The sequence below is a fragment of the Danio rerio genome, chromosome 3 (assembly GCF_049306965.1).
Source record: "Danio rerio strain Tuebingen ecotype United States chromosome 3, GRCz12tu, whole genome shotgun sequence".
Taxonomy (NCBI): Eukaryota; Metazoa; Chordata; class Actinopteri; order Cypriniformes; family Danionidae; genus Danio; species Danio rerio.
Window position 1 is genome coordinate 65,545,001 of NC_133178.1, and position 15,000 is coordinate 65,560,000.

The 15,000-nt window shown below is 35.4% G+C and overlaps 1 protein-coding gene across 1 annotated transcript in view; it reads right to left on the reverse strand.

The window, feature by feature from the left end:
* Positions 1-15,000, reverse strand: part of ubald2 (UBA-like domain containing 2) — a 27,146-nt gene that overhangs the window by 4,746 nt on the left and 7,400 nt on the right. The window contains 1 exon segment of the mRNA NM_001020768.1: positions 3,681-3,734. Coding sequence (NP_001018604.1) covers positions 3,681-3,734 — 54 coding nt within the window.

Here is a 15,000-nt window from a genome sequence, read left to right on the forward strand (position 1 = left end):
TTTCACATTTCTGAGGAAAAAGTGTCGTTATGGATGTGACATCTCTCTGTTATGAATGTGACGCATGTGAAATTACTATTTGTGTGACTTTGGTAAATCAAATAGAATAGTTTGAAAACATTGACAGATGCATTTTTGAGTATTTTTAAACTACTGTAAAATACTTGCTTACACAAAAAACCCAGAAATGGTTTCCGTATTTTGGTAAAAACGAAAAAAAATTTCATGGCAAGGTTGACATTTGCAGGGAATTGCTCATATATATATATATATATATATATCTCACATTTCATTAAAAATTAAAATATTGTCCTTTTTTCCTTCAAAGTAAATGACAATAAGTCAGAATAAATGGATCGAAACAAAAACTTTGCTACTGCTGTCTAAAAATAAATATAACAATTAAACGAAAGTATGGCATTTTTTGTCATTTTATGCAAGTAAAATAATTTTAAATGACATTTTATTTTGTAATCTGAAAGAGATGACATTAGTGTACATAATAAAGTTTAGTTTTGACTCAAACACAACTATAAATCATGAAAAGAGGTGCCTCATTCTCATAGCTGTAAATAACTAGCGACAAATAAACACGTATTTTCAAAAGAAACAACAATTTGGATCATTTAATAATTTTCCTTCGACTGATTTCAGAGGTCGTCACAGTGGAATGAACCGCCAACTATTGCAGCATTTGTTTTATGCAGAAGATGCCCTTCCAGCATTGGGAAACAGCCATACACACTCAGACACTACAGCCAATTTAGTTCATCAATTCCCCTATAGCGCATGTGTTTGGACTTGTGGATGAAACCGGAGCACCAGGAGGAAACCCACACGAACACTGGGAGAACATGCAAACTCTACAAAGAAATGCCAATAGACCCAGCCAGGGCTCGAACCAGCAACCTTCTTGCTGTGAGGCAACAGCGCTAACCGCTGAGCCACCATGTGATGATTTTTATAAAAGCATAAATGTAAACAAAAGAACTGTGTGTTTAAGGTAGAAAATAAGCATCTGTGAATCCTTTATGTAGTGTGGAGAGCAAAACGGACGTGACTCATCTGCGGCCCTCAGGAAATGGGTCCCGTGTGTTTATAAACGTCTCTTTGTGTTGACTGCATCTGTATCACTCACACACCAACCCCCTCTCATCCAATCAGACTCTGCTCTCAGCTCAGCTCCGCCCCTTTGCCCATATATGGCTCACAGCTGCATGATGTAATGGCTGCTCTCGAAATAAAAACAAACACAGATCGACTTCCTGCCTCTGCCTTTCTCAAACACACTCCCTTTTCCCATGCAGCCAGATTACACACACACACACACACACACACACACATACACACACACACACACACTGATGCAGGCACACACTTGTCGTGGGTGTAGGCTGATGTTGATGTTTTAAAATGCAGAATCATATCGCAGCATGTCTTGTGAGACTGGTTTAGAGAAGGAAAACTGCTTGCATAACCCTCGGCAGATTGAACAACAGCACTTGTAGGTCTGGCTTTTATATATATATATATATATATATATATATATATATGTATATATATATATATATATATATATATATATATATATATATATATATATATATATATATATATATATATATAATTTTTGTTTCTCCAGAGGAAACGGCACGGCTCATGTTTGAGCCGTCTGATGAGGCTCAGAAACAGCTGCATGTATGTAAACAGACCCTAAAATCACTTCATCAAGACCCAGACCGCATGACTGATCAAATGTTTGACAGCGGAGTAAAATCTGCCTTTTTAAAAACATTGTTTCCCTCAAGATAGTTTCCCTTTTTTCTGCAACAAACATTAAGAATATATCGACATCAGCGACAATACATAATTATTTATTTTATATATATATATATATATATATATATATATATATATATATATATATATATATATATGTGTGTGTATATATACATATATATATATATATATATATATACACACACACACATATACACAAACACATATATATATATATATATATATATATATATATATATATATATATATATATATATATATATATATATATATGTGTTTGTGTATATGTGTGTGTGTGTATATATATATATATATATATATATATATATATATATATATATATATATATATATATATATATATATATATATATATATATATAGGTCTCGTTTATATATATATTTATATATTAATTAGTTATAAAAAAATATTAACATTCAAATCTGAAATGGTTTAATATTTACTTTTGATTACAATTCAACCATTTCTGAAGGATTTGCTTTAAATAAATAAGTTAATAAATAAGTAAATAATTGATCAATTAAAAAGGGTAAATAAAAAAGTAAATAAATATGTAAATAAGCAAATAAATAAGCAATTCAATAGGTAAACAAAAAAGTAAATAAATATCTAAATAATTAAGCAAACAAATAAGTAAATAATTGAGCAAATAAACAGGTAAACAAAAAAAGCTAATAAATAAGTGAATCAATAGGTAAATAAAGTAAATAAATAAGCAAATAAATAGGCAAATAAAGTACATAAGCAAATAAATAGGTAAATAAAGTAAATAAAAAACAAATAACTAGATAAATAAAGTTAATAGATAAGTATAAATAAATATGTAAATAAAAAAGCAAATAAATGGGTAAATAAAGTAAATAAGCAAATAAATAGGTAAATAAAGTAAAAATGCAAATAAATAGGTAAATAAAGTAAATAAATAAGCAAATAAATAGGTAAATAAATAAGCAAAAAGATAGGTAAATAAAGTAAATAAGCAAATAAATAGGTAAATAAATATAAATAAATACATAAATGAAAAAAGCTAATAACTAAGTAAATAACTAAATAAATAGGTAAATAAAGTAAATAAATAAGCAAATAAATAGATAAAAAAGTTAATATATAAATATATAAATAAATACATAAATACAAAAGCTAATAAATAAGTAAATAAGCAAATAAATAGGTAAATAAAGAAAATAAATAAGCAAATAAATAGGCAAATAAAAGTTAATAAATAAAAATATATACATAAATAATAATACATTATTAATACATAATACATAAATAAAAAAATCTAATAAATAAGTAAATAAATAAGTAAATAAGCAAATAAATACAGTTAATGAACAGTTTCAGTGTTTTCTTCATGTATTTACAGTTGTGAATTGCATTATGGGCTGTTGATCTCTGCTGTCCACTTTCGATATTGTATAATCAACTCTACAGTTTAACAAAGGGATGTTTATTGATATTTTATTAGTCTGAAATAACATAATGTACAATATATCGAAAACAAAATACAGTTTTTTACAAAGTTTTTATAGTGTAATATACAACACCAAGCCAGACAATATAGCACTGCAAACTATTACAAATGTGCATAAGTCACTTTTTTTTTTTAGCTTTTCAAGGTTAAAAGTTGTTGAAAGAAAGATCAAAATGCCATAATGCAATTCAAAAGCATAAATAAACTAACAAAAACATAAACACGAACCACAAAACTGACAGTGCAGGAAGCCCTGAGTAGCATGAAGTGTGTATTTGAGGCTCTTCAGGAAGTGCGCCCCCTCATTATTCTCTCAGATGCTATGTTTGATCACAATGACAGGATGCAGAATGCGCCACTCTTTCTCCATGTTCAATGCACTTACCATCTGGTGATGACTGGGGATGTTAGCCTCCTGGAAAAACGAGCTCAGGGCCGTCTGCGGGGAAACGGAGACAGAGAGAAAAATCAGTGATGTGACGAAAAAAATTCATCTCATAGATATCTCATATCCGGATATAGTGCTCAGCATAAATGAGTGCACTTCCGTTTGAACATATATACTTTTATCCAATTCTCAGTGAATATAGACGATCATTTATGGTGCATTTAAACATATTGAACATACTTAGGAATAGAAACATAATAAGTTTAAAGTTACAGCGAAAATAAATCAATTATAAACTACAAAATGTCAAAAGTATTTCATATCGTTTATGCTTGTCTTGATTTTTGCTGTTTACTAAAACAGCCTATTTTTCTACAATTGTCAGTTTTCTGTTTTTGTTTGTTTTATTCCAGTTTTGTTTTTGATACCGAGTAATCTAATGTATACGCAAATATATATTACCATATTTATAACGATTCTGTAAATTCAATGAATTAGTAGTCAATATATCTTGAGCACATGTAAAGGACTTTGCTTTTTTACATTGTAATGTATATACCAAGCGGCAACCTCCCACTCTCCCTCGTGAAGCAAACACAGAAGTAACATAAACTGCAATTCATCGACTGGCCACTGGGGGCTGGCTCCAGGAAATCCAGATGTTCACTGACTGCAATGCTAAATTAGCCAATTTTACAGCTGATAAAAACATGTTTACAGCCTGCTACAAACGATGGTTTTGGTGCATATAGCCAGGGCTTGACTAACTTTTTTGATCACCATCTACTGTGGCTAGATCCTTATTAGCCACTTGCTATTTTCTCTAGCCACAATTTTGTTGTTGGGAAAATCTATTTTATATGCATACATTTGAATTTGGCATGGGTTGTGGCATGCTAAAATACTTCATTTAGATTTTGTGGTTTTTCCATTTGCCTTTTCGTTCATTTAACTGTTTTTGGTTTGAGCTTACTCAATGAGCATGAGCAAATGGGTTGTTTTCATAAAAAAAGTGTCGCAGTTAGTTTTCTTTTACAGGACTTTTCAGGGGTCAACACAATAAGGATTTACCTCCGGCCACACCAGACTAATTATTTCCTTGCCAAAAGTTTTAAATAATGTGTCAAAACAAGCAAAATACGGCTGTATACATACACTTTTTATTCAACAAAACAGCTGACATTTCAAATATATATATTCTCACGCATCTAAAACCATGCACAGTGATCTGTTCTGGCTCAAGAGCCCAGATCACTAATTCAGCATACAAGAACATATTAAAGCAATATTATTGTGAAGGATGATTATTTAATTATATTAACAAAAATAACAGCAAGCAAAAGAAAGCGGATAAAAAACGTTCTGTGCGATAATGAAAGAATGATGTTACACGGTTAATGTTAGGCCAATTAATAATCTGTTCAAACAATGGTTAAAGCGAAAGTGGCAACAACTGCTGCTTACAAGGAATCTCAAGCTCTTGAAGGACTGTGAGTGCACAAGCATCGCACTAGTTTCATTTCCAGGTACAGTTGTTTTGAGTGAGGAAACGGCACAGGCGCATTTAAACACATGCGCGCATGAAATCACCTGTGCGCGCAACACTAAAGACACTAAATCACATTTGTACGCATATAGACAAACGGTCATAAACTAACAGTCTAATCTGTAGTGACGACGAGCCAGCACTGGCAATTTTAAAATGAGTTTTAGCCAGTCATAGCTAATATTACCCTTCATGACAACTGTGAGTGGGTGAATTTTTTAATAACTCATCCGTTCTGTTTATATTAAGTTATATTAAGTCTGCATAATTAAGGATGTGGCCACTTGAGTGACACCTCAGCTGATTCCGGCTGATAAGCCGCTGAACTCGGTATATATATATATATATATATATATATATATATATATATATATATATATATATATATATATATATATATATATATATATATATATATACAGGGTTCAATGCTAGGGATTTTTTTTCTTCTGGCCCGATCGGGCAAGTTGTTCAGATTTTTACTTGCCCTGCCAAAATTTTCTCTGGCCCCACCAAAAAAAGAAGTTAGCAATTTAGTTATTCAGCATAACTTTTCTTTAAATACAACTGACAATTTAAAAATGATTTAATTTAAATACAATACTGATTAGATTAATTAAAGTGAATTGTTTAACGTGTGGTTTAGTTTAATTATTTAGGTGACAATTTTATGTTTTTTGTTTGTTTAAAATCCACCAAAATTCCTAATTTTATAAGCCGGCTCATTACATCAGTCAATAATACTGTCAGTATTTTTATTATTTATTTATTTGTAAATCTTAATTTAAAATGCATTTCACTTCTTGTTCTTGCTTGATCCATCAACATAACAATCATATTAGCTGCACGAATCGCGCTTACTGGGCAAACAAGTTCTGAAACAAACATTTGGGCATGAAAGCACGCAATTGACAAACAGTCGCAGCCAAATTAAACTTTAGTGACAAAGCAGCACTGGCCCCTATTGGGCCAGTAACCATTCTATATACTGTCCCGAGCGTCTTGCACACTGGCCCCGGGCCAGCGGGCAGTCCTTATTGTTGAGCCCTGATATATATATATATATATATATATATATATATATATATATATATATATATATATATATATATATATATATATATATTTATATTTATATTTATATATATTTATATTTATATATATTGTATTTTTGTGTTGTATTATGTGGCTTTACACAGTCAGTTGCCTTTTGGAATTATTTCCTACAATTATCAGATGATATGGCATGCTGTGTGCACTTAATTGTGAAACCATAAACATTATCCTTTAGACTAAATTATTTGCACTCCTCTAAATATTTCCCAAATGATGTTTAACAGATTCAGGATTTTCTCAAAGTATTTCCTATATTTTTTTTCTTCTGAAAAAAATCTTCTTGGTTTTATTTTGGCTAGAATAAAAGCAGTTTTTAATTGTTTTAAAGCCATTTTTAGGTCAATATTATTAGCCCCCTTAAGCAATATTAGTGTTGGATTGTCTCCAGAACAAACCACTGTTATACAATGACTTGCCTAATTACCCTAAGTTTACTCTAATTACCTTAGTGAAGCCTTTAAATGTCACTTTAAGCTGAACACTAGTGTCTTGAAGAATATCTAGTCTAATATTATGTGCTGTCATCATTGCAAAGAGAAAATAAATCAGTAATTACAAACGAGTTATTAAAACTATTATGATAAAAAAAAATGTGCTGAAAAAACTTGTCTGTTAAACAGAAATTAGGGGTAAACATATACAGGAGGGCGAATAATTCTGACTTCAGCTGTATTTGGTCATATCACACAGTCCTAAAGTGATCTGCTTTAGAAACGTCGCTCTGTCCTCCCTCCTCCCGGTGTGTAGTGACTGCGGGTCAATCAGTTCAAGAGCTCTGTGATCCCAAAAAGAGTTCCTAAAGCGTCACACGCAATCTGTCAGATCTCTAGGAGCTACTGCATTATACGGGCTCAGAGATAAGAGTAAAAAAATAAACATGAACCGAGTTAAATACAAGCAACACTACTGCTCACTGCTTAAACAGTGCAGTCCTCTGTAGCACACCCTCGTGTTGTTTGTTATAGTGTTGTCCCGGTGCTGACATTTTAAAACCGTCCATTTCCCGCAAACCTTTAAGTGCCGCTGAGCATGTTCTTAAACACTTTTGAATCTATCAGGCAACGTGTCACAGCGTCAGTACACTTCAATCTTTCGCTTTCACACTTGTACTTAGTCAGTTTAGTGTAAACCTCAGATACTGTCGGTTGTGCACCTTTTTTACTAACCAAGTTTGTGGACGCCATTATACAGACACAGATCACTCTGCCTATTCATGCCAGAGTTCTGCGGAGAATGTGACTGACAGGTTTGTGCCTTATCTTTATTTATTTATGATTTAGTTATGGGTAAAACAAAGAGCATGCGGGTCAGGTAGGTGAAATTGTAGGCTGCAAATAATTAATTCCTTATCAATGAATAATTGAGTTCAGTGAATAATTAATTCACTGCCGCCTACGACCATTGTCCATCGCAATGCTTCACATTAGACATCGTACGATGCCAAATTGGTCGACAATTAATACGTTATTAAAATTAGTGACAACTGAAGCATCAATAAATTACAGAATTTTGACTTTTTGGTTGAATTATACCTTTAAATGTCACCTATTATGCCCCTTTTACAAGATGTAAAATGTGTCTCTGATGTCTCAAGTGTGTGTGTGTTTTTGTGACATATCAGGACACAAATCTGTATAATGACATGGGTATGACACAGGTATTACAAAATATGAGGACACTGGTGACGTCCTCATTTCTCAAAATGCTTATAAATCCTACAGAATAAGTCTAATCAGAGAGTAAAGCTGCACACTGACTCCTGTGATGGTTGGGTTTAGGGGTTGGGTGGGGTGAGGGCAATATAATATACGGTTTGGACAGTATAAAATGAATGGAAACCCATGTAATGTCCCCACTTTTCACAAAAACAAACGTGTGTGTGTGTAGTTTCAGCTCAAAATACCTCAACATAAAAATATAAAACTGTTCATACCTCTTTGAATCTGCCCCTTTTAGGCTTTGATCCTAACTGTGTCATTTTGGTGGCTGTCGCTTTAAATGCAAATGAGACTGTCCTCTTTTCGGAAGAGGGCGGAGCTACAAATGCCTGTGTGTCAGCATAGTGGCAGATTCAAAAACAAGACTAACGTCCTATGCTAATGAGGGAGAGATTGTGAATAATGGGCGGGGCTTTCCCCCTCTGATGACATCATAGAAAGAATAATATCAATCAAAGTGTTTCTGCAGGCTGTTTTTATAAAGTCTGATTAAAAATATCAAATTCAATACATTTTGGTCATTACAAGCTGGTTATACTCGCACAACGCTGCCACACAAATGTGTTTAAATAAAAAGTGATTCAATAAAAGTGATTTTTGCCTCAAACATGTCCTTTAAAAGTCTCTTTTTTATCATTACTCAGCTGAAAGAGACTGAAAGTTGACATCAATACATCCATGTTGTGATTATAGGTCTGTTTTCAATAGTCGGCGACCTTCAGAGGAGCACGCATTAGCACTAGCAGTCTATCTTCTTAAAACAAACAATATGTTTTGGCGCTGATTCACATGCTCAGAGAGTCCCTGACCCGGCCTTTAAACCAAAATATTGCTCAACAACATGAGTGTCTGGCCTTCGCGTCTGGTAACACTTCTCTTCCTCCCCCTTCCCCCCTTTAAAAATGGCTCTCTTTCTCCGTTTTCTGTTTAACAACAGCCCTGGCCGGTGCAGGAATGTCTGCGGCTTGACGTGACACACATATCAAGATGAACTCGCCAATCCGCCATTGTTTCCGCTGCTACACAACCACAGAGTTCTTTGTCATCAAATCTTCAGCATCCCTCCCCCCGAACGCCGCCGTGTGTGTACGGAGATTGTTCTCGTTTAAAGAGCACCACTATTGCTCATTTCCTACTGCACACACACACACACACGGTTATGACTCTAAACAATCCTCGCTTGTAGCACAGAGCATCTGCATTGTATTAGTGCTGGCTCTCGATGCTAAAAGGAGGATTCCTCGATGTGCAAACCTGGCATCCGCACTCACAGTGAGTGGTGAACGGCTCACAGACAGAACAGTGATCCTTGCGTATTGGATTTAGGGATTTAAACATTAAATATCACTAATTATACATTGATTTTGTCTTAATTCTTTCTGATGTAGTTGTCTAAGCAGTACGGCCAAACTAATTGAACACTTTACAAAGTAACAGCAATAAAAAAAGAGAATGCTAGACATATAAAGGACACCTATTACAAGATCACGATTATAGAGTGTGTGTAGTTTCAGCTTAAAATAACACCCAAATAATGTTTTATAACTCTCTGAAACTGCCTCTTTTAAGCTGATACTAATTGTGGCGTTTAGGTTAGAGGTGCTCCGATCATTATTTTGGGGGCCGATCACCAATTACCAATCTTTTGAAGCCATATCGGCCGATACGGATCACCGATAATAGGGTCTAACTGAAGCCTTTTATTAAATAGGGCTGCACGATTAATCTGAAAAACATCACAATCTCGATTTGACCCCTCACATGATCTTAATCCAGCTTTTCTACGATTCAGCCGATTATATTTTCAAGGTCAGGAGAGAAGCAAGACAGTCGCACAAGTCTTCACAGCAACATTGTCACCTTCGAATGGCAGTTAAACTCTGCTGCTGTTTTGGGATTTCCGCCTGGATTTTGCCGACCCAAATTTAAACGCTTCCCAAATCCACATGCAGAGGTGTAAATGCAAACATTTGGTATCATTTATAAAGAAAACCCTTTGAATTTTCATTAAACACTATTGCAAGTGTTTAAAATATCTGTATATGTCGTCTGTGTTATAATAAACACCAGCGTTTTTTATATTTGTTTTTTCATAAACTCAAATTTGAAAGTGTAGCTTTTAGTTTGTGTGTGGTTTAGCGTGCTGTAATTAATGTTGGTGGTTCCTGCATATGTCTGTAATCATAGGAAAAAAGAAAAACGTCTCCACCATAATCTATGCAAAAGTTATTGTAATCCAACTGATGAGAGGTGCTGTACAAGCCACAGGGATCGATCATTGTTTTCATATTTCACTATTCTTTTGTTTGATCAAACATAATTCACTGTGTTTGGAGCACGTCAGACATATAAAAGGATTACTTATGCACATCACCTCAAAACAGAGGAGAAATGGCGCTGAAGCACACAGCATAAGGTAAGAGATGAGCTGTCTGTGCTATCTGGGGCTGCTTATTGATCATAAATGTATTGTTTTCTCTTCTGCGCCATGGAAACACCATGATTCATTCAACAACTGTTTGACGTGAATACAATTCAGTAAAAAGAACGCTAGAACTGTATGAGCACCGGCAAGAGCTTTCATTTGAGCTATAACTTGTACATGTGTCATATGAAAAATATGAAAATGAACCAATGTAAAATACCCTGCTCGAGTATCCAAAATACTGTAAGTGTAAATAACTTCTGTACAGTAGAATAAAAACCAAAGTGATGCATATGTGCATAAAATATAGATTCTACACTTTTAAACGAAACCACTTACGGGGGTCTGGTGCAACGCTAGTTCTTTACCGGGTCCGCAAAGTTTAACTGGTTAAAATAAAAACTAAATTTCAAATTTGCCTGGTGTTTTTTATTCATAACTGTGGAACAATACCTTGTGTGTATATTTAGAGTGAAATTAAGTTGATATAAATAATATGCTTTGCTGGTATGAATGTTAATAGTGTCTGTCATGTTGTACAACGCAAGTAGGCTACTTAGAATTATTTGACAATGTCATCACTGGCAACGCAAACGAACTGGAAACTTGGTTTATATGTGTTGATTTCAAGTGACGTGACAGGTGCAGATGTCGATTGTAAATGACGTCACTTGCATAGGAAGCGTGGGTGATTGAGCGTGCAAGTACGAGAGTGCATGCCTGAAGATGCGAGTTCAACTCTGCAGCCAGACCCTATTCTTAAAATGGGTTTAAAACAATTAAAAACTGCTTTTATTCTGGCAGAAATAAAACCAATAAGACTTTCTCCAGATGAACAAAAAAAATATTATGGGAAATACTGTGCAAAAATTCCAGAATCTGCTCAACATCGATTGAGAAATATAAAAAAAAAAATTCACAGAAAAATTTGTAATTCTTCAACTGTATACATTGCAGCCCAGCCAGACGGTGACATCCAAGCTCTCAGAGCAAGCTGCAGATTTCTGCTGCTCCGGTGGGAATAAACGAGTACAGAACAAGCGCACAGAGAGCCATCTCACCAACACGCATCACGCTCACAATAAAACCAGGTCAGACGTGTGCAGATCGAACAGAGACGAACGGAGACTCCACACAGAAGCTGCTAGAGCGTTTCAAACTCGATTTGCTCTGTATTGTGGACGCTGCTCTGAGAACACCCCATTTGTTGCCGTTTTCACCCTTGCTTTGATGGCCAGGTCTGAAGCACTCAGCTTATGCACGCTGTAGTGTCTGGTTCCGAACTGCGGTATGTTTGTAAATAAGACTGTGGGTACTAGCGACAGGTGTTTACCTCAGTAGCTAGGTAACTGCTCAGGAGGAGATGGCGTCAGCGTCACTGTTTTATTCATGTTATCTTGCTTTATTTTTACCACTACAAAAGCATGAACTGAAAATGATGACGCTTTCTAAGGGTGCTTTCACATCTGTAGTTCTCTTCATTTGGCCTGGACCAATGGCAGTAAAGGATACATTGTAGCATTGTCTGCCGTCTTTGGGTCGTTTTCACACCACACTGCTGGCTTTGGTCCGAACCAGTTGAAACGAACCAAAATGCAGTCATGTGACAAAATCCACATCTCTCATTGGCCATATGTTGTTAAACATAAATCATAAACTGCTTATTGATTGGTCAGAATTCACGTGCAGGAAAATGCCATTGAACTCCCGCAGGTAAACAAAACCGGCAGACACAAAATGTCGTTTTTACTCTGGAGGGACGACTGCGCTGACTGATTGTATTCCTGCTTTAGACAAACTATACATTTCAAGAATGAAGTGCGGCTGGAAAACAGTGTTTAATGCATCGCTCTACACTTCAGCAGGAGGCGTGAATTCATTTAGCTAAACTGCGACATGCTCATCTTGCGTAAATATTACCAACGATCCATCAGGTAATGTTTTCCCTCTCTCTGTTGGTAAAGCGCTGTCAACAAATATTTTTCCTCCATATCCCATAATGCACAGCGCATCGGCCTACGGCAGCTGGATTAGTCCAAAAGGCGCAGTACTTTTTGCGGTTGGACCTGTTTTAGTACGGATCATATTCTCACCACAAACTAACCACTCCAGGGTTTGTTTGAAAGCGTAACGAGACCACCTCTTCAAGCAGGTCTCGGTACGCTTATTCGGTCCGCTTTTGGTGCGCACTCGAGTACGATTGCTGCATTCTCACCTGCCCAAACGAACTGCACCAAAAGAAAAAATGAACTCTAGTGCGATTCAATCAAACTAAATAAAACAGGTGTGAAAGCACCCTAAAAGTTGAAGAAGTGAAGTGGTTTAGAAAATGAACAGATGTAATTCTCCATTCATTTTCTCTATAGAGTAATTGATTGTTAATGAAAGCTTAACTGATTAAGCCTTTTGTTCGCAGTATTTTAACTTATTTCACAGTTACTTGCCATGCAGCATTTAGCAAACCCCTTAGTTTTTCGTGATTCCGCGATCGCTAAATCCAACGCAAAAAAACAACAACATAAAGTTGCAAATTCTAAATTTAAACGCAAAATAATCAGCAAAAATGTAAATAATCTCATAAAACATCAAATTCCAAACCATAAAATCAATTTAGATTTATTTCAGTATACAAATAAATTGTTTTACGTGACTTATAGACATTGTATACACAGCGGAAGTGCTTTACATGTGAAGTCAATGCAATGACTGGATTAGACATCCTGTGGCGCGAATTGGGCACTTTGTATGTTTGACATGCTGCAAAATAAGTGGGAAACATCTAACAAATGGAGCACAAGCCATTGAAATGAATGGGTTTCTTACTGCCGCAATTTCTACGTATGAATGTTCAAGCCATTGAAATGAATGGGTTTCACAGCACCACAATTTCCATGTAAGTAAGCTGCTTCAAACCGATTCCACAGTGACTTAGGGGCGGTTCACACAAAACGTGTTTTTCCTTTCCTTTTCTATTATTATTTAATGCATTTAAAGAAATGAGACCATAACGTCTTTTAAAGTGCTGTCGACATTTTTCAGACATTGTGTGAAATTAAATGAACTTTAGTTGTCACACACGGCAGAGCTCATCACTGTCCGTCTCACAGCAGTGGACCAATCGGAACAGCTCGGAGGTGGGACAAGCATTATAAGTTTCTCTTTTCAATTGCTTAAAGGCTTTTTGCCCTCGTGCTTACGTTGCACTTTTAAAACCATTTCCAAGTGTTGCGTCTTGCGTTTTTAAAACCAAAGATGCTTTCGGTGTGAAAACCTGTCCTAGAGCTAGAGGAAGAGTGAAACCAATGTGCTGAACCTTGCTGGACATGGCATTTATGACAAACCACTGGTCAACCAATGGATATTACTACAGCGTGTAAGCTTTAGCTGTCTAAGGCTGCTCTGCGCTCTTGATGTTTTCACAGAATGAGATCAGAAGGTTAAGAGCAGACCTTTCTGACCTCTTCATCTGTCACCAGAGCTATACATCGTATAAGAGCTATAGAGATCCAAAGGAAACACTTGTCCTAGACCTGCACTTGGTACCGTCAATCAAGCTGGTAATACTAGTGGAAGAAAGAGAGATCGTGCTAGACCACCTGTTCAAACTACAGCAACCACAACAGGCATGGGGGGGAAGCATCTAGACACTGCGGATACTTCAGGATAAAGCCAGCTTAATGGAGAACGTCTATGCTGAGAATGTAAACAAAGGACTATCTGTTAGCGAAGGTGTGGCTGACTTTCTTTATTTCACAACCAAAAACAAAAAAGGCCAGTAGAAATTGCATAACCCTGGTGCGGCAACAGTTATGACAACACCAGTGTGCACTGACAAACAAGAGAAGTATAGTATTTATACTATGCATGTGGTGAAACTGAATATTCCCCACTGTATAGCAGATGACATTAACCAGAAGATCGACTACAGTGGATACTGCACCATAAGGCGGCGGAAGTGGAATTGTAAATGCCAGTGCAAGGATGCAACTGACGCTGTGGGTCACATGACAATGACAACATGACAAATGTAGTATGTCTGAATTGCATTCATACCGCAAATATTCTTGTGTTTCACTTGTATTTCATTTTTTTCCCCCCTGGAACCAATGTTACTATATTAGTAAATGTGCTCTGTATGATTAACTTAGCAGAGCCCCAGATCACAACATATTAAAATGCATATGCGAATAGGAATTTAATGCGCATAATTTAAATAGAATGAGGACACACATTCTTACAAGCTAACGATTCTGTTGAAATGAAGGTGGCGTAAGTATTCTTGCAGCTGGTGCCAATATTTAGCACTACAGTTTATAAAAAACAAGGGAATTAATTACTGAAATGTTAGTATAATCTACTGAATTGAGGGAACAAATTAAGTCTACATAATTATTCGATTCATCTCCCAAACAAAAAAGTTTAAATCCAATTTAAATGACAAGTTAGAGAAACATATGGTCATGTGACAAAACAGTATCTGTTTAATATCTTTATCAAACAAGACCATCACCA